Here is a 23,348-nt window from a genome sequence, read left to right as displayed (position 1 = left end):
CAGTGTTAATGGGTAACACACAGTCGGCCCCGAACGTCTATAGCCTTTGTTTACTTGTGAATACATAAACTTTCTAAAGGACTATTAAAGCAGGCAATGGCCGATTTCTTTAGAATTGCTTGAAGGATTGTCAGAGCAACTAAATTGTTTTTTTTTTTTTTTTTTTTTTTGAAGCACTGTTACAGTGGCTAAAGAGGGATTTTAAAAGACATAAACTTTCAGTGAAGCCAATCCTGAATTTTATTAGAAAATTCTGAATGACAATGAAACTTTTATAGGGATATTGCATTTATTACGAATTGAAGGACTAAAAATTGTTTTTTTACGGGATTCTTTTGAGGTATAGTCAGTGTAGCTAAACGGTATCTATCTAGCCAAATATTTAAATGTAATAATTTTTTTGAAGGAAAGTCAGGGCAGGCAAATATTGATTTTGAAGGGCTGAGAAATTGAAATGACTGTTAAATGTGTTTTTTGAACAACTGCATGTAAACTTTCAACAATTGCCAACTTTTTAAGTTTGTTAGGTCTGCTGAGTGTGAATATTTTCAAATACTACCAGAGCTGCTAATGGTGAATCTTATAAGAAACTTCCGAAGGAAGTATCGAATTTAGTCGATAAGAAATTTATATGGCAAAGCCTTCATTTAATTACATGGTACCCTTCAATATGCTACGTTTTTTATTTATTTTCTAAACCAAGATCTGTGGGTTGCACAAACAAACTTGTCGGTCGCAAGTTCGGCAAGAGTTTGGTCACAGGCAACAGTAACGTGTTGCGTATTTGTTGGCCAAAATATTTATTTGAAACTTATTTTTATTCGTTCACATTAAAAGGTAATACTTTGGGACCAAATCATAATAATTTTGTTAAACAATTTTTTACACAAAATATATGTCTTTTTCTTGCCGTCGTTATAAAATAAAATTTAATTGGCAGCTACTGATATGCCTTCGATTTCGTCAGCAACGAAATGGAAAATCGTTGTAGCAAAGTAAAAATTTGTTAAGTGTGTCTCTCTCCCTCTTATTTTTAACGACAGACAGTGTGTGTGCGTATCAATTTCAGTATCTCCGAAAGGTATCTAAGTTGCATTGGATGCTGATACCGCAGTATCGACTGTATGCTTAGTTTGTTTCCATGTAAGTGTCATATTTGCAATCTTTTTACTCAACGACGTTGATAAAGCTGGGGAAATCAAAGTAAAAGTACCGCATGAAATAAATCAAATTTGTTAATAAAATTTTTTAAATTATTTTATTTATATATTTTTTTTTTTTTTTGCAAAATTGTTTGGCTTAATCCCATTATTCTTGTTTTTATAGAAGCGAGGTTTATTAATTAGTGGAGAAAGATAATAATGTTTATCAGTGGGTAAGGTAGTGAATACCTAGGTTTCGGAAAGAGCCACCAATCCTCATTAATTCCCTTGGATGGGGATATTCTTACGATCTCATCACTTGGGTGAAAAAAAGTTTTAGTCATAGGAGGTATTTTAATATAACTCCTGGGGAGAACTGTCCCAGACAAAAACCGATAATCACAAGTAAAAAGCATCAGTCGGTTGTGCCGACAGACGTATACCCTCAGTCAATGTTCGATTATTTTAATATAATTTTATTTCTGTTACGATTATTCAAATTGTTGATCCTCTATGGAGTAGGTTCCAAAGGAATGGATTAAAATTTGTTCATTTCATATTGGACCTAAATAAATATGATATAAATATTGCGACGCGCCAGGTTATATTGGCCACTTCCTTCACTTTATATGAGATATGTGATAATTTTTAATAAAATTATTCCAGTCTGCCACGGACGGACATCGCTATATCTACTCCAAATGGCCTAAAACCGATTTGGTCCAAAGTCCCTTGTGTCTCGTACCATCGCTCGTTACCGTGATATTGGTAGCGTAGCCCGACATCAAGGAAGTGGACGGAAGAAAACAGCAACATCAGAAGAAATGGTTCGAAAAGTAAAGGAGCGACTTGATCGAAACCCGCTCGCAGTTGCCCAAAAATGGCTCGTGAGCTAAACATATCGCAATATTCTACTCGGCAAATATTGAAAAATGAGCTCGGGGTAAAGCCATTGAAATTCCAAAAAGTGCAAGAACTTACACCGCAACAGAAAGAAAATGGACTCTGAAGAGCTAAAGAGTTCTTGGCTTGGTGAACTGCCGAAAGTGATGAACTGCCGAATTTGGTTTTCTCCGATGAGAAAACAATCGTTGTCCAGCAGTTTGAAAACAAAGAAAATTATCGTATTTACTTGCCAAAGAGGTCATCTGAAAATGTGCACCTTCGGCTGGCCATCAGAACTCAAGCGCCGGCCATGGTGATGGTGGGGGCCACCATAAAAGCCGATGGTCGCTCTTCGCTCGTATTTATCGACCGCGGCATCAGAATTAATGCCGAATATTATCGCGATAATATTCTGGAGGGTGTAATAAAGCCTTGGGCACGCAAACATTTTGGCCGCAGACCTTGGACATTCCAACTGGACTCAGCACCATCGCACTCAGCACGCGCCACCCAAGAATTTTTACAAAATGAGGTTCCTCGCTTCATTTGCAGCGCACAATGGCCACCAAAATCTCCGGATACCAATCCGTTGGACTATTGTGTCTGGAGTATTTTGGAAAGCAAGGTTGGGCCGAATTTTGAATACCCTCCATCATTTGGAACGAATTTGGAAATTTTCAAAAAATAAAATCCTTAAAAAATTCTGTTAAAATTTTTTAAAATACCGAATATAGACGTTATATTGGGGTCTATACGACGTGGACCTACATAGGCATTGTTTGTCATAAGTCATTACCATATTCAAATTCGAAACTTGAAATAAACGGTGAATAATGTAGCTAAAATCATCAAAATATCGTATATAGGGAGGTACTGTTATATCGGAGCTGTGCGAAGACCTGGAACAGCATAGACAATATTCTGTCATACGCTGTAGCATCCATTACGAACGTCAAATACGACATCTCAAACAATTTCGGTGGGTATTGTACCTAAACTCGTCAAAATACCGAATATCGGGAGGTACCGTTATATAGGGGCTCTATGAAACCTACGTTGCCCATTTACGAGCTTAACCTGCCTACTGGAAAAATAAACACGTGTGCGAAATTTTAGCCTTCTGTTTCAATTCGTTTGAAAGATAGCGTGATTACAACAGACAGGGAGGCGGACATGGATAAATCGACTTAGAATTTTACGCTGATCAAGAATATATATACTTTGTTGGGTCTGACATGAATATTTCTAAGAGTTACAAACCGAATGACAAAGTTAATATACCCTCCATTGTATGGTGGAGGGTATAAAAATACCAAATTGTCAATCACTTCAAGCAAAAGAGCAACATTCGGGCAGTGTGTGAGGGTTTCATTTGCCGTTTGAAGGTCATAATTCGTGCCAAATCTAAACTTATTTTAAAATCTGATGCTATTTTCGACATTTTTTCCTTTCATTTAATAAAATTAAAAAAAAAATAAATAAAAATTATGGCGTATGACTTTGTTGCAGTTTTTTTATCTCACCTTGCGTACCCTCTAACAATATTGCTGAGGATATTAGAATTTGCAATTATTGCAAAATTATATGTATTCTTATACAATGAAGGATCTCAAAAAAATCTCCAAACTATAGAATACCTCTGCCTTCAGTTAAATCGCAAATGTGGTGTACAATTAATTTAGGTCAGAATCAAAAAAAAAAAAAAAAACAAATAAGCAAAGGCTATAGTCGTGTGGAGTCGACCATGTGATACTCTACAACACTACAACGTGTTGGAAGCCCCCCTTACGCCCCAATTCATTTTGGAAGGCTTCGATATTCAATTAATGCCATAGAGCCCTGCCCAGATGTTATCATTATTTACGCATTCCGCCGTGTTATTATGTATTCGAAAAAAAAATCACAAAAGCCGTGGTCCATTTTACACCTAAATATAATTCAATGATCATCCAAAATGCTTGACTTCTTCCCTGTCCCTAAATTTCTACTCACGTAAATCTACTGCAAAATCAGGAAAAGTATTTTAATTTTTGATCCATTTGAACCTCTATATTTACATATCTATAAGAGTAGGCTTTAATTCTGACCAGTTGGTTTCTATTTATGACCTTTATAACGGCTGCAAAATCAGGAACATTTTTAATTGTTGGTCCATTTCAACCCCTAAATATATTGCGGACATCTTTGAAAACAATAGGCCTCGCCCTTCTGAGGACTATAATTGAAATTTTTACATAATTTTTGGCCCAATCAAACCAACACATAGTGTTATAGGGTATAAATAGAGAAAAATGGAACAACAAATATTCACTTCTTTATTGGAATATTTTTTCGCGATTTTTTTTTAGATTCTTTCCTTTTCTGGCAAGATACCATTCCAAATTAATGGGAATTGTGAAAATCGGTCTAGCGGTTTAGTGACAATTTTCGTATTTTCTAACATAAAAGATAGGGTCTATTTTACCCGCTAAATATTGTCCGATGGCCACCCAAATTAGTAGGCTTCTGTCCAGCCCTAAACTCTAGCTACGTCTAAGTTTTCGCGTCGATTGGTTCTTAATTGTGGCCTATAAAGCATCTGCAAAACCAGGAAAAATTTAAACCCCTAAATATTTTGCAATCATTTCCAAAAACAATAGGGTTCTATTCTGACCCTAACCCCACCTCAAACCAAAAATTAATAAGGATCGGGCCATAATTGCGACCTGTAGCTTGATTACAAATTAACATGGACAGACGGACAGAGAGACGGACGGACATACATAGCTATATCGACTCAGCTCGGCGAGCTAGGAAGATCCATATATACTTTCCTATGTGGGAAACCAATATTTCGAGGTGTTACATAATTTTTGACCCAAACAAACTTATGATACCCCCAACACAAAGTGTTGTAGGGTATAAAAAAATCATTAACACAATCGAATTTGTTCAATCCCATGGCACCGAACAAATCACTCAATGATTTTGTTTATATTAAAAAAAAAAAAAAAAAAGAAAACAAATATTTAATTGTGTTGCACATCACCATCTAAACAAAAGAGATTTATTCAAATGAATTCAGAGGTTGGACGCTGCTGATGTTGGCATTCCTCTTTTCAACGCCAGTGAAAAGAGGAATGCCAACATCAGCAGCAGCAGCTACAACGACAACAAATTGACAAATATTTTATTTTAATTTATTTGTTTATAAATGGAAAACACGTATGAATTATATTTATTATTTGGGGTGTGACTTTCAAGCTTTGACTTTAACATCCGCTGGAAGTACAGCCTTCATCTATGCGCATTCGTTCTGCAATGATGAACATCATTGACAATAAATGCAAAATGCATTAAAAATAAAACAAATGCGATTTATATGTCATCATGATGACATAAGCATTTTTCCTTTCTTTTCAAATCATTCTAAAAACCCGTCCCCAAGTGCCTAGAAAAGTAACAAAGTCTACTCTGCAATTTTTTTTCTTCAGAACAATAGACTTAAATCTTAAAGCAAGTCACTGACCTCTTAACTGTACTATGCCCACTTTTCCTTGACAATTTAAACACAATCACAATTTTCTCTTAATCGTGTAATTTTCAACATAATTTCCATTTGATTTGCCTAGAAGATAATTACGGCTGTTGTGTTGTAGAAAACTAATTTCCTAATTAATTTTCTTCTCATACATAACTGGAGACAACAACATCGTTTTGCTGGGAATCTCCACACATGTCGCAGCCAGACTGTCTGATAAACTCCGCCTTTGCAAGTGCCGTATTGCAACATCGCTAATTACAGACATTAACAACATTTCTGCATAAGAAATTAGATGATAGGAGTTGGATTAACCTCTTGAGGGGTTTCCTCATAGAGGGCCAAAAGGCCTTCTCATAGAGGGCCAAAATGTCTTCTCATAGAAGACCAATAGGTCTTCTCCTGGAAGACCAGAAGGTCCTCTCATAGAAGACCAGAAGGTCTTCTCATAGAAGACCAGAAGGTCTTCTCATAGAAGACCAGAAGGTCTTCTCATAGAAGACCAGAAGGTCTTCTCATAAAAAACCAGAAGGTATTTTTAGAGAAGACCACAAGGTCTTCTCATAGAAGACCAGAAAAGGTCTTCTCTTAGAAGACCAGAGAAGGTCATCTCTTAGAAGACCAGAGAAGGTTTTCTCATAGAAGACCAGAGAAGGACTTCTCATAGAAGACTAAGTGGTCTTCTCATAGAAGACACATAATGTCTTCTCATAGAAGACCAAGTGGTCTTCTTATAGAAGACCAGAAGGTCTTCTCACAGAAGACCCGAAGGTCTTCTCATAGAAGACCAGAAGGTCTTCTCATAGAAGACCAGAAGGTCTTCTCATAGAAGACCAGAGAAGGTCTTCTTGTAGAAGACCAGAGAAGGTCTTCTTGTAGAAGACCAGAAAAGGTCTTCTCTTAGAAGACCAGAGAAGGTCATCTCTTAGAAGACCAGAGAAGGTTTTCTCATAGAAGACCAGAGAAGGACTTCTCATAGAAGACTAAGTGGTCTTCTCATAGAAGACACATAATGTCTTCTCATAGAAGACCAAGTGGTCTTCTTATAGAAGACCAGAAGGTCTTCTCACAGAAGACCCGAAGGTCTTCTCATAGAAGACCAGAAGGTCTTCTCATAGAAGACCAGAAGGTCTTCTCATAGAAGACCAGAAGGTCTTCTCATAGAAGACCAGAGAAGGTCTTCTTGTAGAAGACCAGAGAAGGTCTTCTTGTAGAAGACCAGAAAAGGTCTTCTCTTAGAAGACCAGAGAAGGTCATCTCTTAGAAGACCAGAGAAGGTCTTCTCTTAGAAGTCCAGAGAAGGTCTTCTCATAGAAGACCAGAAGGTCTTCTCATAGAAGACCAGAAGGTCTTCTCATAGAAGACCAGAAGGTCTTCTCATAGAAGACCAGAAGGTCTTCTCATAGAAGACCAGAAGGTCTTCTCATAGAAGACCAGAAGGTCTTCTCATAGAAGACCAGAAGGTCTTCTCATAGAAGACCAGAAGGTCTTCTCATAGAAGACCAGAAGGCCTTCTCATAGAAAAAGAGGATCAAGAGGATCTACTAATAGAAGCCCAGAAGGTTTTCTCACAGAAGACCAGAAGATTTTCGCACAGAAGACCTGAAGTTTTCTCATAGGAAAACAGAAGGTCATAGAAGACCAGAAGGTCTTCTCATAGAAGACCAGAAGGTCTTCTCAAAGGAGACCAGAAGGTCTTCTCATAGAAGTCCAGAGAAGGTCTTCTCATAGGAGACCAGAAGGTCTTCTCATAGGAGACCAGAAGGTCTTCTCATAGAAGTCCGGAGAAGGTCTTCTAATAGAAGACCAGAGAAGGTCTTCTCTTAGAAGACCAGAGAAGGTTTTCTCTTAGAAGACCAGAGAAGGTCTTCTCTTAGAAGACACAGAAGGTCTTCTCATATAAGACACAGAAGGTCTTCTAATAGAAGTCCAGAGAAGGTCTTCTCTTAGAAGACCACGGAAGGTCTTCTCACAAATGACTAGAGAAGGTCTTCTCATAGAAGACCAGAGAAGGTCTTCTCATAGAAGACCAGAGAAGGACTTCTCACAGAAGACACAGAAGGTCTTCTCATATAAGATACAGAAGGTCTTCTCATAGAAGACTAAGTGGTCTTCTCATGGAGACACAGAATGTCTTCTCATAGAAGACCAAGGGGTCTTCTCATCGAAGACCATGTGGTCCTCTCATAGAAGACCAAGTGGTCTTCTCATAGAAGACCAGAAGGACTTCTCATAGAAGACCAGAAGGTCTTCGCATAGAAGACAGAGAAGGTCTTCTCACAGGAGGTCTTCTCACAGAAGGTCTTCTCACAGAAGGTCTTCTCATAGCAGACCGAAAGATCTTCTCATAGAAGACCAGAAGCGTCTTCTCATAGAAGACCAGAAGGGTCTTCACATAGAAGACCAGAATGGTCTTCTCATAGAAAACCAGAAGGTCTTCTTATAGAAGACCAAGGGGTCTTATCACAGAAGACCAGAAGGTGCTCTCATAGACAACCGGAAGGTCTTCTCATAGAAGACCAGAAGGTCTTCTCATAGAAGACCAAAAGGTCTTCTCAAAGAAGACCAGAAGGTCTTCTCAAAGAAGACCAGAAGGTCTTCTTATAGAAGACCAGAAGGTGCTCTCATAGAAGACCGGAAGGTCTTCTCATAGAAGACCAGAAAGTCTTCTTATAGAAGACCAGAAGATCTTCTTACAGAAGACCAGAAGGTCTTCTCTTAGAAGACCAGGAGGTCTTCTCTTAGAAGACCAGAAGGTCTTCTCTTAGAAGACCAGAAGGTCTTCTCTTAGAAGACCAGAAGGTCTTCTTATAGAAGACCAGAAGATATTCTTACAGAAGACCAGAAGGTCTTCTCTTAGAAGACCAGAAGGTCTTCTCTCATAGAAGACCAGATGGTCTTCTCATAGAAGACCAGATGGTCTTCTCATAGAAGACCAGAAGGTCTTCTTATAGAGGACCAGAAGGTCTTCTCATAGAAGACCAGAAGGTCTTCTCATAGAGGACCAGAAGGTCTTCTGATAGAAGACCAGATGGACTTCTCATAGAAGACCAGAAGGGTCTTCTCATAGAAGACCAAAAGGTCTTCTCATAGAAGACCAGAAGGGTCTTCTCATAGAAGACCAGATGGACTTCTCATAGAAGACCAGATGGACTTCTCATAGAAGACCAGATGGACTTCTCATAGAAGACCAGATGGACTTCTCATAGAAGACCAGATGGACTTCTCATAGAAGACCAGATGGACTTCTCATAGAAGACCAGATGGTCTTCTCATAGAAGACCAGAAGGTCTTCTTCTGGAAGACCGGAAAGGTTTCTCATAGGAGTTCGAGAAGTCTTCACATAGAAGACCAACAGGTCTTTTTATTGAGGGCAGATAGATTTTTTTATTGAGGACCGATAGGTCTTATTATTGGAGACCAAGAAAAGACATAGAAATTCCTACAATTCATGGGTTTCTTTTGTGTCCTTCTTCCATATCTTTTTCCCCAATGGGTTAAAATTAATTTCAAGAAAAAAAAAAAAAAACTAAACTTCATATGTGGCACGCTTGTGAATGAGGTCATCGTGGCAAGTATGGAACTGAAAAGTGAGGCAGACTACCTGCCTGCCTGCCTGTCTGTCTTTATGTCATACATATTGTCAGAGAAACAAGTGCAATGCACTTACAATAGGGTTTATGAGAATATAAGTTTATACGTATGCATGTGTATGTGTTGTTATGTTTTCCTTAGAGTTTTCCCCTCGCACTGTTTGTTTTAAATTGATAGTCATCAACGTGTTGCATCAACTCGTTGCTGTTAAACTCTCCTTGAAGACACATTGATGAAATGGGACTTCGTCTGCTTGAGTGCGATTTTTTTCTTTTGTTATTGCCGCTTTGGTTTCGAGGAGAAATAATGACAAACTTTAGCTGATTGGCAAGCATTGTTCGGTGGTGAAGGTGGTGTGGAAAAGTAGGTGGAAAATGCCACAGAGATAAGTTTTTTGTTTAAAACACAGCTACAATTCAATTGTGGGAACAAAGTTTTGTTTTCCATGAAGTTGAAAAAAACATAAAACAAACTGCAAATGATAGGATCTTCTTTTAATTAACGGGTATTAAGCGAATGGCTTTGAAGCGGGAAAAAGTTGAACTGAAATTTTCTTGGAAACGTTATTTTAATGGAACTTAATTTTTATACCCTCCACCATAGTATGGAGGGTATATTAAGTTTGTCATTCCGTTTGTAACACCTCGAAATATACATTTTAGACCCCACAAAGTATATTCTTGATCAGCATTATATTCTATGTCGATTTATCGATGTCCGTCCGTCTGTCCGTCTATCCGTCTGTGGAAATCACTCTAGCTTCCGAACGAATTGAAGTAGAATGATAACATTTTACTCAAATGTATGTTATGTCCACAGGACTTTTGGTATTGAAAATGGGCCATGTATACGTTTTGGTATAGCCCCCATGTAACCTCCCGATATTCGGTATTTTGATGATTTTAGCGACATTATTCACCGGAATTGTTTCAAATTTGGTATTTGAGGTTCGTAATGGATACTACAGCCTAAGACAGAAAATTGTCTGTGCCGGTCCACGTCTTCGTATAGCCCCCATATAACGGTACCTCCCGATATTCAGTATTTTGATGAGTTTAGCGACATTATTCACCGGAATTGTTTCAAATTTGGTATTTGAGGTTCGTAAAGGATACTACAGCCTAAGACAGAAAATTGTCTGTGCCGGTCCACGTCTTCGTATAGCCTCCATATAACGGTACCTCCCGATATTCGGCATTTTAATGATTTCATCGACATCATTCACCGGAATTCTTTATAATTTGGTACTTGAAGTTCGTAATGGATACTACAGCCTTAGACAGAAAATTGTCTGGGCAGGTTCACGTCTACGTATAGCCCCCCATATAACGGTACCTCCCGATATTCAGTATTTTGATGAGTTTAGCGACATTATTCACCGGAATTGTTTCAAATTTGGTATTTGAGGTTCGTAAAGGATACTACAGCCTAAGACAGAAAATTGTCTGTGCCGGTCCACGTCTTCGTATAGCCTCCATATAACGGTACCTCCCGATATTCGGCATTTTAATGATTTTAGCGACATTATTCACCGAAATTGCTTCAAATTAGGTATTTAAGGTTCGTAAAGGATACTACAGCCGAATACAGAAATTTGTCTGTGCCGGTCCACGTCTTCGTATAGCACGGCACCTCCCGATATTCGGTATTTTGATGTTTTTAGCTACATTGTTATCGATTTTTTTTTAAGTTTCGCATTTGAATATTGAAATGGCTTATGGCAAATGTTGCCTATGCAGGTCCATGTCCTAATATAACAGCTACATTCGGCATTTTTAAGATTTTAACAGAATTTTTAACGATTTTATTGTTTTTGAGAATTGCCAAATTCATTCCAAATGGTGGAGGGTATTCAAAGTTCATCCTGGCCGAACTTACAGCATTTTTACTTATTAGATATTTATGAGTAATAATCATAACAGATTCGGGATGTTTTTCAAATTTTATGGTTCATTTTGAATTTTGTAAACTTTGTTGTTTATTTCCATCACTGCCATGTGTTATTTATTTTTGAAACTGTCTAATTTATTCCACAAGAAACTGTTCGCCAAATATTTCCCACATTGTTTTGTATTGTTCGTCTGGCCTTCGCTAAGATCAACATATGTTTTCAAAGTATGCTAAATTCTGACCTATTTATCGGACTGGAATTTGTTGTTTGTTTGCAAAAAATGTGTAGAAATGACTTCATGATTTGATTCATTGCACCATTCTGGGGAGCTACAACGCCACATTAGCGGATGATACACTAGTATGTTATGTGTCAAAAAAAATATCAATATTAAGTACACTGTGGAGCAAAAAGAAACTGAACAATTGGGGGCAGAAAAAAGTATTTTGATGAGAATTTTCCAGAAAAAACTTATTCGCGATGGATAGATAGTGTGATTTCTTTATATTTGGCTGGAAAATCTCAAGTGGCTATCGTTAGAGCACTCCAGCATTTAAATGTGAATAAAACTTCTGTGTCTCGTACCATCGCTCGTTACCGTGATACTGGTAGCGTAGTCCCACATCAAGGAAGTGGATGGAAGAAAACAGCAACATCAGCAGAAATGATTCGAAAAGTAAAGAAGCGACTTGATCGAAACCCGCGTCGCAGTGACCGAAAAATGGCTCGTGCGCTGAATATATCGCAATATTCCATGCGGCAAATATTGAAAAATTAGCTCGGGATAAAGCCATTGAAATTCCAAAAAGTGCAAGAACTTACACCGCAACAGAAAGAAAATAGACTCGACAGAGTTAAAGAGTTGCTCCGCTTGGCCGACAGTGGAAAACTTGGTCTTCTCCGATGAGAAAGTATTCGTTGGCCAGCAGTATTAATCGACCGTGGCATCAGAATAAATGCCCAATATTATTTCGAAAATATTCTGGAGGGTGTATTAAAGCCTTGAGCACGCAAACATTTTGGCCGCAGACCTTGGACATTCCAAACAGGACTCAGCACTATCGCACACACTCCACCCAAGAATGGTTACAAAATAAAGTTCCTTGCTTTATTTCCAACGCGCAATGGCCACCAAAATTTACGAATAACAATCCATTGGACTATTGTGTCTGGAGTATTTTGGAAAGCAAGGTTTGCATTAAAAAATACCAAAGTGTCGATCACTTCAAGCAAGCGCTTCGCCAGGAATGGACCAAAATACCGCAGAGCAACATTCGGGCAGCGTGTGACGGTATCATTGGCCGTTTGAGGGCCATAATTCGTGCCAAAGGTGACCAATTTGAACAAATCTAAACTTATTCTAAAATTTCATGCTATTTCCGACATTTTGCGCAGTTTTTTTTTATGTTTTTCTTTTTTATATTCTCTTAGATATCCTTTAATAGGAAAGTCACAGTCAATGTTTCGAAGAATTTTTTTAATATAATAAATCAATCATTTCTCAAAACAGGAAGATCGGGAGTGATAACTAAGTGATAGTTCAATTTTTAGTCCGGGGTGTAAGGCTTTGAAATATTAATCCTAGACCCACCGTCTTATATATGAGTCTTCCTATTTCGCCGAGCTGATTTTATCACGCTATGTGTGTCCGTCCATGCTAATTTGTAATCACGATGCAGGTCGCAGTTACGGTCCGATCCTCACGAAATTTTGCCTTATGTTAGGTTCAGAATAGAAGATCAAAGAAGATTTTAAAATTATTATTTATCCCAATATCGCAATATCTTGAGGGATTCGTTCATTCAATTCCAAAGTGTTTCAGATCAAAGTGTTTCAGACACTTGACTATATCAAAAGTGAATATGGAATATATCTGTAAGCTCCTTCTAATTTCTCCCTCACAAAATTATGCATCGAAATGAAATTTGTGTCGGATTTTCTTAACATCTCAATAATGTTTTTCCTGCACTACCAATTTTTTTAATAATTTTGCCTTATGGTGGACCTACCCCCTAAATTATCTAATTATTTGAGAATGTGACAAAATCCAGATAAATTACTCATTTCATGTTCTATTGTTTTTTTATAAAACATTTTTTCTCACACTTACTTTTTTTCAAAACTTATCTACTCATCAACCATAATAACTGCTCTGTCATGTTAGAATTAAAATTAATAATAGTAGGAAGAGTGGCATGTGTGTGACTTAATAAAATTGCAATTACTTCAAAACACAATTCCCGACTAAATTTTATTTAATGATCACTGCATTTAAACGACCTCCCACACTCGTCGCCAGATCACAACACATTCCGTGTCATCGTTTAGATCTTTCGAAATAAAGAAAACAAATTAACAAAATACTGCGCATTTTGTGTTTTGTGCTGATTTCTGTTTAAGCACCGCTCCTAGGATGGGAGGGGGTTCGAGATGGAAATTATGACTTAGACACAAGTATTATCTCAATTTTTTTGTTTGAAAATTTCTATTTGAATGATACGCTTCATTCTTTTCAAAAATCATGCCAGTTGAATATTGTATTGAAATGCAAATGACGTTATGACGTTAAGTATCAGTGTCATGTTTAACATGGCTGTATCTGTTATATGGTAATACCATGTAATTTGTATAGTGTGACTCATTTTGCTTTGGGCAGACAAAATAATTATATAGGCATTCGAAGTTGGTAGCAAAACTCTGGAGCAAGCAGGCCTTCTTATAGAATACCTATTAATCCATTACAAAAATTTAGTAGACCAATTGGGCTTTTTGAAACGAATTGAGTTAGAAGGCTTAAATTCTGCACCCATGTGTATTTTGCCAATAAGAAGGTTAAAGTGGGCCATGTCGGTCCACGTTTTCGTATAGCCCCCAAACAAGGGTACTTTGATCATTTGCTATTTTGATGATCTAAGCGACATTATTTACCAGAAGTGTTTAAAAACTTCGAATTTGAAGATCTTAATGAGTACAACAGCCCATGACAAAAAATCGCGTACTCAGGTTCACGTCTTCTTATAGCCCTCATGTAACGATACCTTCCTATATTCGGTATTTTGATAATTTAAGCGATATTCGGTATTTTGGTGATTTTTGCGACATTATTTAACGGAATTGTTTGAAATTTGGCATTTGAAGTTCGTAATGGATGCTACATCCTAAGTCAAAAATTGAGCCATGTAGGTTCACTTCTTCATATAGCACCCATATAACGGTACCCCCCGATATTCGGTATTTTGATATTTTAGCGACATTATTTAACGGAATCATTCCAAATTTGGTATTTGAAGTTTGTAATAGATACTGCAGCATAAATCAGAAAATGGGCCATGTAGGTCCACGTCGTCGTATAGGCATTCGGTATTTTTAATATCTTAACAGAATTTTTAACGGATTTTATTTATTTATTTATTTTATTTTTTTTTTTTGTGGAAATTGCCAAATTTGTACAAAATGGTATTAAAAGTTCGGTCCAGCCGAACTTACAGCTTTTTTACTTGTTTTTATTTGAAGTTCGTAACGGGTACTACAGCTTATGACTGAAAATTGCTTATGCATGTCCACGTCTTATTCACCGGAATTGCTTCAAAATTCATATTTGAAATTCGGGATCGGTACTACAACCTGTGAAAAAAAATTACTTGTGAAGGACCATGTCTTCGTATAGCCCACACATAAGGGGTTTCATTTTTCGACGGAATTTGTGAAATCTTTTAAGTTCCTTCAAACTTAGCTGCTTGTTTTGTTCATTTGTTCACAAAGAAATCGGTCGGTCTGTCAACGCATGAACATGCCCGGTTCAGCTGACCATAAGAAAATCAGAACCGATTTCAATAAAATTTGCCAAAAATTATTTTTTAATCAAATTTCGTCACACATTCTAAATTTGTTTGAAATCGGCCGAAAATATGTGTAGGTGTTATATTCAAATCTGTTCTGATTTCATTATAATTTTCAAATTAATTTCGGTACCAAATTTCGTTACGTATTTCAAATTTCATTAAAATTTCTATTACAATTTATTTAGTTTTTACCAAATTCCGTCACTCAATCCAAATTTAATTGGAATCGAACATACATATCGTCATCAAATAAGCGAAATCGGTCGAAAATATGTATGGAAGTTATATCCAAATCTGAAGCGATTTCAATATCATTTGGCAAATTTAGTTTTGTTCCAAATTTTCGCCAGTCATTCTAAATTATATTGGAATCGGATGTAAGATCGACCGAAAATATGCATGGTAGCTATATCAAAATATGAACCGATTTCAATATAATTTGGTAAATATATTTCTGTACCAAATTTCGTCACTCATTCCGAATTTTATTGGAATCGGATATACATATCGCGTTTGGTGCATTAAATATGTGAAATCGGCCGAAAATATATATGGGAGCTATAACCATTTCTGAACCAATTCCAATATCATTTATTTTTTTCCGCTTTCCGTTACACGTTCCAAATTTGGAGAGTTTATCTATAACCGATCAATAGATATATGCATTCAAAAACAAAATTTTCTGGAGGTACCTCCGATCCTGATGCTATATCCCCAGTTCCAAGTGGAATTCTTAAAAATATATATGTAGCCTATGTTACTTTCAGGCAATGTTACATTTTCCGGAAAATCTGTTTAGCAGTTTTTGAGTCTATAAATTACAAGAAAAAAAAAAAAAAAAAAAACAAACAATCAAACTTACAAACATGTTCCTCCTTTATAGATATAAAATCCGTAAGTCTGCTTATGACTTATGAAATGACCAGAATGTTTTCAAAAACAAAGGAAAACTTAATTAACATCTTTTAGAAATCTTGAATTGATATAGGCAGGCGGTAGTTTTAAGAAGAGCAGAAGGTCTTCTTGTAGAATGTTAGAAGCCTCGGATTATAGAGGATAATAATAATGTGGAACTTTTTTGTGAGAGGTAACAAATTGAAATATTGGGACTGTCAATTTTTTCATCTAACCTAACAACAAATTAATTTTCTCCAAAATATCCATTTATAACTTTATTTCCGTACCTTAATAAAATTGTCATATTAATACGTTTCTTCCTATTCTATTTCAGCTCAAAGTATTTTAAAATGCTGGCGCTGCTCAACAGATGTCTCCAATGGAGAATTCTGCAACGATCCCTTCGATCCCAATGGCATTACGGACCAGCAGCGTTACTGGAGTTATGTCAATTGCACCTATAATGTGGGATTTAAGGCGGTGAACGCAAGGCCCGTATGCAAAAAACTCGTACAGGAAGGTAAGAAAAAAGAAAAATAATTTATTATATCAATTAAATTGACACAAAACCCCACCCAACTACATTACCTCAGGGGTGATTCACATTAATATGCTTGATTGCAAATAATAGCTGATGATCGTTGCAGAATATTTAGATTGGTGGGAGTGTTGAGGCTTGCATAATGTATCATTTTTTAAGGTTCACTTTCTTAATGATCCATTCATTAATTAAATACTGGCTGCAGTGTAATTCAATCGCTCATCGCATCAGCCATCACGAATGAAGACCACGTGCCCTGACTAGATATGATGGATACAATTTAGTTGAAATTTATTGCAATTTAATAAACTGAAATGCGCAGTACGGAATTCTTAAAGATATTCTACATAATCATGGAAAATGCAACTTGTGGAATATGAAATTACAATGAAATATAATTTGAAATTATTTGATATATTTTCTGCCAGATTTCAAAAAAAAAAAAAAAAAATAAGTTTATTATCAGATTTTGATTCAATTTTGAAACATTCGCTCAAAAACGAAAAACCAGTAAGAAAAAGTCAAAAGCCGACTAGCCGGGCCGACTATATGATACCCTACACCACTATGCATATTTAGTAGAGCTGCCGTAACAACAGAATTTATTTGGAGTAGATTACACTACCTATCAATATTTTGGCTTTAGAACAGATGGCTTGGCTTCAGAGGAACTAATACATAGGAGGCATATCCAATTCTGAATCGATTTTCACTATGTCTGACAGAGACATTTTAATCATTTAAACCAAAAAACATTGCTATAGGGTGCGTGATATCATTTCGAGAATGATTATGTTAAAAACCAGTAAAGAAAGTCCTAAAGTCGGGCGGGACCGACTTTATGATATCCTACACCACTTTGCTAATTTAGTAGAGTTCCACATAACAATTAAAAGTTTTTATGGGAGAATTCAATCATACACGCTATGATTATAATTTAAAGTTTAAAGGACTAAACATGCCGAAGCATTTGTATCTTTTAAATTCGGACTTGTATTGACCATTTGGTGCACAATTAATTTGAAATCGGATAAAGATATATCCATATCTGAACCGATCTTGATAAAATTTGGCAAAGATATTTCTGAGCTGTATTTGATATATTTCCCTGAATATCGTTGTTACGGAGTGCATAATACGGCTGTGGGTAACAAATACAACAAATCGGATGAACAATATATATGGGAGCTATAGCTATATCTAAACCGATCTTCACCGAATTTGGCATGCTAGCTTGAAGACTCAATTCGGTCGCATGTGCCAAATTCTATCCCATTTGGACAAATATAAGAGGTTTGGTGCACAATAAAAGGTAAATCGGACGAAGATATATATGGGAGCTATATCCAAATCTGAACCAATCTCGATAAAATTTAGCAAATGTATTTGTGAGCTGCATTTGATATATTTCCCCAAATATTGTTGTTACAGAGTGCATATTACGGCTGCGGAGGACAAAATTAACAAATCGGATGAACAATATATATGGGAGCTATAGCTATATCTGAAGCGATTTCGATCAAATTTGACATACTTATTTCCAGGCCCAATTTTGTTGTATGTGCAAAACTCCATACTATTCGGGCTGATATTACACGTTTGGTGCACAATAAAAGGCAAATCGGACGAAGATATATATGGGAGCTATATCTAAATTTTTACCGATTATCTCCAATTTTAATAGGGTTCGTCCTTGGGCCACACAAATGATTTGTGCAAAATTTCATCTGGATAGGGCGATAAATGCGATCTGTACTTTGTTTACAAAAATACATGGACAGACAGACGGACGGACGGACGGATATGCATAAATCGACTCAGAATGTGATTCTATGGAGATCCTCAAAAGGAACTATGGGTCTATCTCGCTTCCTTCTCCATGTTACAAAGAAATGCACAAATACTAATACCTTACCACTATGTGGTGTAGGGTATAAAAATATATGTCCCGAAATTATTTGCACAGTAAACCTGAAATCGGATTAAGTATATATGGGAGCTATATCTAAATCTTAGTCGTTCTCGATAAAATTTGCCAAAAATATTTCTGAGCTCTATAAGATATCCTGTACCAAATAACATTGTTGTCGAAAGCATATTACAAATGTGTGGGACTTAAACACTAAATCGGATGAAACATATAAATGGGAGCTATAGCTATATCTGAGGCGACTTTATCAAAATTTGATATACTTGCTTCTAGACTGAGTTCGGTCGGATATATTAAAATTCCGGTCATTTGGACTGATATTGGCCATTGGGCGCACAATTAACCCGAAATCGGGTGAAGATATATATGGGAACTATATCCAAATCCGAACCGATCTTGATAAATTTGGCAGAGGTATTTCTGGGATGTATCTGATATTTGGTACCAAATATTATTGTTGTGGAGATCATATTATGCATGTGAGGGACTTAAAACCCCAAATCGGATGAAACATACATATGGGAGCTGTAGCTATATCTGAATCGATTTTCTCCAAATTTTATGTACTTGCTTCTAGACTGCCTTCGCTCGAATGTACCAAAATCAGAACATTTAAACTTATAGTGGACATTTGGTGCACAATTATCCCGAAATCGCGGTTTAATGGAAAATGTGACTTTTCTTTAACATAAATGTCATGGCATATTTCACACACTAAATATTACCCGATGACCATCAAAATTGGAAGCACTAGCCCCATTCTAAATTCCCTAAGCTCTAGCCCCATGCTAACTTCCGCTTCGTTTGGTCTATAATTACGACGTGTAGAACAACTGAAATAAAATTAATATAAGAAAATATGTTATGATCTCTAGTATGGGAAAACGTTTCATTCAATTTGTTAATTTTATTTCATTGAGAAAAAATTTAATTAAAATCAAAATTTATTTTTTGTAATTCGACACCAATTCTGAAAGCGTGAAACCTGTTATTACATATCATTTTCATTTTTATGAACATATAGAAATGTCCGGAGAATTTCACTAATTGTTTATGATTTTTATCAATTTTCAACATTGCATGTGGTAAATATTGACAGACACAGCGGTGACACGCCTCTGACATGCAAATGTTTAATCGTCATGGGTCAAATGTGAAAAAGCTGAAGTACACGGAGAAAACAAAAATTAAACAAAATTTGGAAAAACTCCAATTAATCCTAATTTTTTTTAAATAAAAAATATAAAGAAAAAACAATAAATAAAATAATATTTAAAATAAAAACAAAAATGTCTAAAACAAGGAAAGCCCTATGAAACCCTTGAAAATGTTTCCAGGTACACAAAAAAATAAAGCTGGGTTCGCCAAATATCTAGTTACAAAGAGTGCTGACACATATGCAGGATGAGATAAAAAACTGCAAAAAAGTCAAACTCCATAATTTTTACATATTTTTATACCCTACAACACTATGTGTTGGGGGTATTATAAGTTTGATTGGGCCAAAAATTATGTAACATCTCGAAATATTAGTTTCTCACATAGGAAAGTATATATGGGTCTTCCTATCTCGCCGAGCTGAGTCGATCTAGCTATGTATGTCCGTCCGTCCGTCTGTCCATGTTAATTTGTAATCACTCTACAGGTCGCAATTATGGCCCGATCTTCACGAAATTTAGAATGGACGTGGGGCTAGGGTCAGAATAGAACCCTATTTCTTTTGGAGATGATCGCATAATATTTAGGGGTTGAAATGGACCAAAAACTGAAAAATGTCTTGATTTTGCAGTTGCTCTACTGGTCGCAATTATAGACCAATCAAAGCGAAAGTTAGCATGCGGCTAGAGCTTAGGGCTGGGCAGAAGCTTCCAATTTTGATGGTCATCGAATAATATTTAGTGGATGAAATAGACCACAACATTTGTGTTAAATAAAAGTCAAATTTTCCATTAAACCGCGAATATTTTTAAGCCCAGCGAAATCACAAATAGACGAACAGGTCAATTCTGACCGTTACGTAGATGCCGATAGTAAACATATCGTTTATATATAGCGAAATATATACAACGTATATATACAAAGGAAGGGGATGTTAGTTAGAATGCTTATATCTCAAGAATGACTGGACCGATTTTGACAAATTGTGTCAATTCAGAATGTCCTATAGCATAACAGAATAAAATCTAAAAAATTCGCATAAAGAGGTATCAATAATGATGTTAACATAGATTTTGTAGTATTTGATGACATTTTTTTTAATTTTTCATATTTTTTATCGCATGCGATTTTTTCAATTTGACTTATAATATTTTGTAATATTTTTTCACCTTACAACACAGGTTGGGGATATTATATAAGTATTGAAAATATCGTCTGATTCTCACGAAAATTTTTACAAGAATAGGGTTGGGTTCAGAAGGGTTAGGCCTATTGTTTTTAAAGATGTCCGCAGTATATCAGGGGTTGAAATGGACCAAAAACTGAAAAATGTCTTGATTTTGCAGCCGGTATAAAGGTCACAAATAGAAAGACAAGGACACGAAATCTCGCATAAAGTTAGAGTTTAGGACAGCGGGTAGAATGGACCACGGAGGGGAATGGAGGTACGGAGGGTCTTCTTGCTTGTGGAGATGATTGCAAAATTTTTAGGGGTTCAAATTAACTAAAAACAGAAATGTTTTTCCGATCACACAATTGAAGCCAATCGACACGCCTGTGAAGAGAGTTAAGCACAGGGAAGAATTCTAGCATTTTGGATGACCATTGGATTACATTAAGATGTAAAATGGACTACAACAACTAACAACCCGACAATATGCGTAAATATTGGGCAAATATCCTTGGTCTAAATGCTAAGGGTGATATCTGTGCGAAATCTTCCTAAATTGTTTTTGACATAAAAAGGCTTCTAACATATTGTAGTGTTGTAGGGTATCACATGGTCGGCCCCGCACGACTATAGCCTTTGCTTACTTGTTTTTAATTTTATTGAGTAAAAGCAAAAAATGTCGGAAATAGCTTCAAATTTTAGAATAAATTTAGATTTGGTCGAATTGGTCACCTTTGGCATGAATTATGGCCTCCAAACTGCCAATGAAACCGTCACACGCTGCACCAATGTTGCTCTGCTGTATTTTGGCCCATTCCCAGCGAAGCGCTTGATTGAGGTGATCGACACTTTGGTATTTTTTATTGCCAACCGTGCTTTCCAAAATACTGCAGACAGAATAGTCCAACGGATTGGTATCCGGAGATTTTGGTGGGCATTGTGCGCTGGAAATGAAGCGAGGAATCTCATTTTGTAACCATTCTTGGGTGGCGCGTGCTGACTGCGATGGTGCTGAGTCCTGTTGGAATGTCCAAGATTTGCGGCCAAAAAAGGTAGGACTTTGGGACATTTACGAATGCGTATTAGTTCTATCTTACGAATATTAGCAGTGTTATTTGGTATTACACAATAGTCCAACGGATTGGTATCCGGAGATTTTGGTGGGCATTGTGCGCTGGAAATGAAGCGAGGAACCTCATTTTGTAAACATTGGTTGGCGCGTGCTGACTGCAAGGTGCTGATTCCTGTTGGAATGTCCGAGGTCTGCGGCCAAAATGTTTGCATGCCCAAGGCTTTGATACACCCTCCAGAATATTTTCGCGATAATATTCGCCATTTATTCTGATGCCACGGTCGATTAATGCGAGCGGAGAGCGACTATCGGCTGTTATGGCGGCCCACACAATCACCATGGCCGCTTGAGTTCTGGTGGCCAAACCAGGTGCACATTTTCACAATTTTGTTTGTTTTCAAGCTGCTGTACAACGAAAGTTTTCTCATCGAAGAAAACCAAATTTGACAGTTCATCACTTTCGGCCAAGCGAAGCAACTCTTTAGCTCTTTTGAGTCTATTTTCTTTCCGTTGTAGTGTAAGTTCTTGGCCTTTTTGGAATTTCAATGGCTTTACCCCGAGTTCATTGTTTTCAAAATTTGCCGAATGGAATATTACGATATGTTCAGCTCACGAGCCATTTTTCGGCCGCTGTGTCGCAGATGTCGATCAAGCCGCTTCTTTACTTTTCTAACCATTTTTGCTGATGTTGCTGTTTTCTTACGTCCACTTCCTTAACGTCGGGCTACACTACCAGTACCACAGTAACGAGCGATAGTACGAGACACACAAGATTTATTCACATTTAAATGCTGGAGTGCTCTAACGATAGCCACTTGTGGTTTTCCAGCCAAATATAAAGAAATCACACTATCACGCTTGAATTCCATCACGACTAACTTTTTTTTTTCTGGAAAATTCTCACCAAAATACTTTGAACGCTTGTAAACAATATAGTAGGCTGTCACAGGAATAATTTGAACAGCTGTCGGACGAGTGGCTTAGAAATGACAGCAGTCTGAAGTTGGTTGCAGTTTTTTCATCTCACCCTGTATATATCAACATTGCAGCCAAACAGAGCCCGAGCATACCTCTTCTATGTCAAATTGTTTTTTTTTAGAAACATTTTATTTAATCTTTTAAAAAAGGTTAAATTTTATCCAGCGGCTCTTCCTGAATTGAAGTCGATATATATTGCCGCTTACCTCGTTAACCCCCTCTCTTGGATTATTTTTCTCCTTGTGTAGTGGAAATTAATCCTCCATGCCTAGTCCATAATTGCCAACAATTATAGACATAAGTCCGTAATTTGAAAACAGCAAAACGCTACTACGCCTTGGCAAAACCAAAACAAATTGAAAACGACACATTTTGTAGCTACGACTCTAGCTCTTAAGCAGACCATTCGCTGTTAACGGCCTGCAATGGTCAGATAAATATAGAAATATGAAATATTTGCCATTTAACGAAAGACACCAACCAACCAACCAGTGAAACTAAGGCGAACATTTAATAATTAAAAACGCAACATTTTCAGACAAATAAACAGCGGAAAAGTTGCAACAAACCCAACCAGAGAGAAAAAAAAAAACGAAATAAATAATTAAGTTGTTTTAATTGAAAACGAATAAAGTCATAAATGAAAAAACAGCAACAACAACCAATGAACATAAAAACAAATTAATAATTTTTTGTTTTTTTGCCTTTGATTGAGTCTTAAATGATT

The 23,348-nt window shown here is 36.7% G+C and overlaps 1 protein-coding gene across 1 annotated transcript in view; it reads left to right on the top strand.

Moving 5' to 3' along the window:
* LOC131800552 (uncharacterized) overlaps positions 1-23,348 on the top strand; it is a 59,090-nt gene that overhangs the window by 11,529 nt on the left and 24,213 nt on the right. The window contains exon 2 of the mRNA XM_059124889.1: positions 16,106-16,291. Coding sequence (XP_058980872.1) covers positions 16,106-16,291 — 186 coding nt within the window. The remainder of the gene's footprint in view (positions 1-16,105; positions 16,292-23,348) is intronic.

The sequence above is a fragment of the Musca domestica genome, unplaced genomic scaffold, assembly GCF_030504385.1.
Source record: "Musca domestica strain aabys unplaced genomic scaffold, Musca_domestica.polishedcontigs.V.1.1 307, whole genome shotgun sequence".
Taxonomy (NCBI): Eukaryota; Metazoa; Arthropoda; class Insecta; order Diptera; family Muscidae; genus Musca; species Musca domestica.
This window is presented reverse-complemented; position numbering and strand designations above follow the sequence as displayed.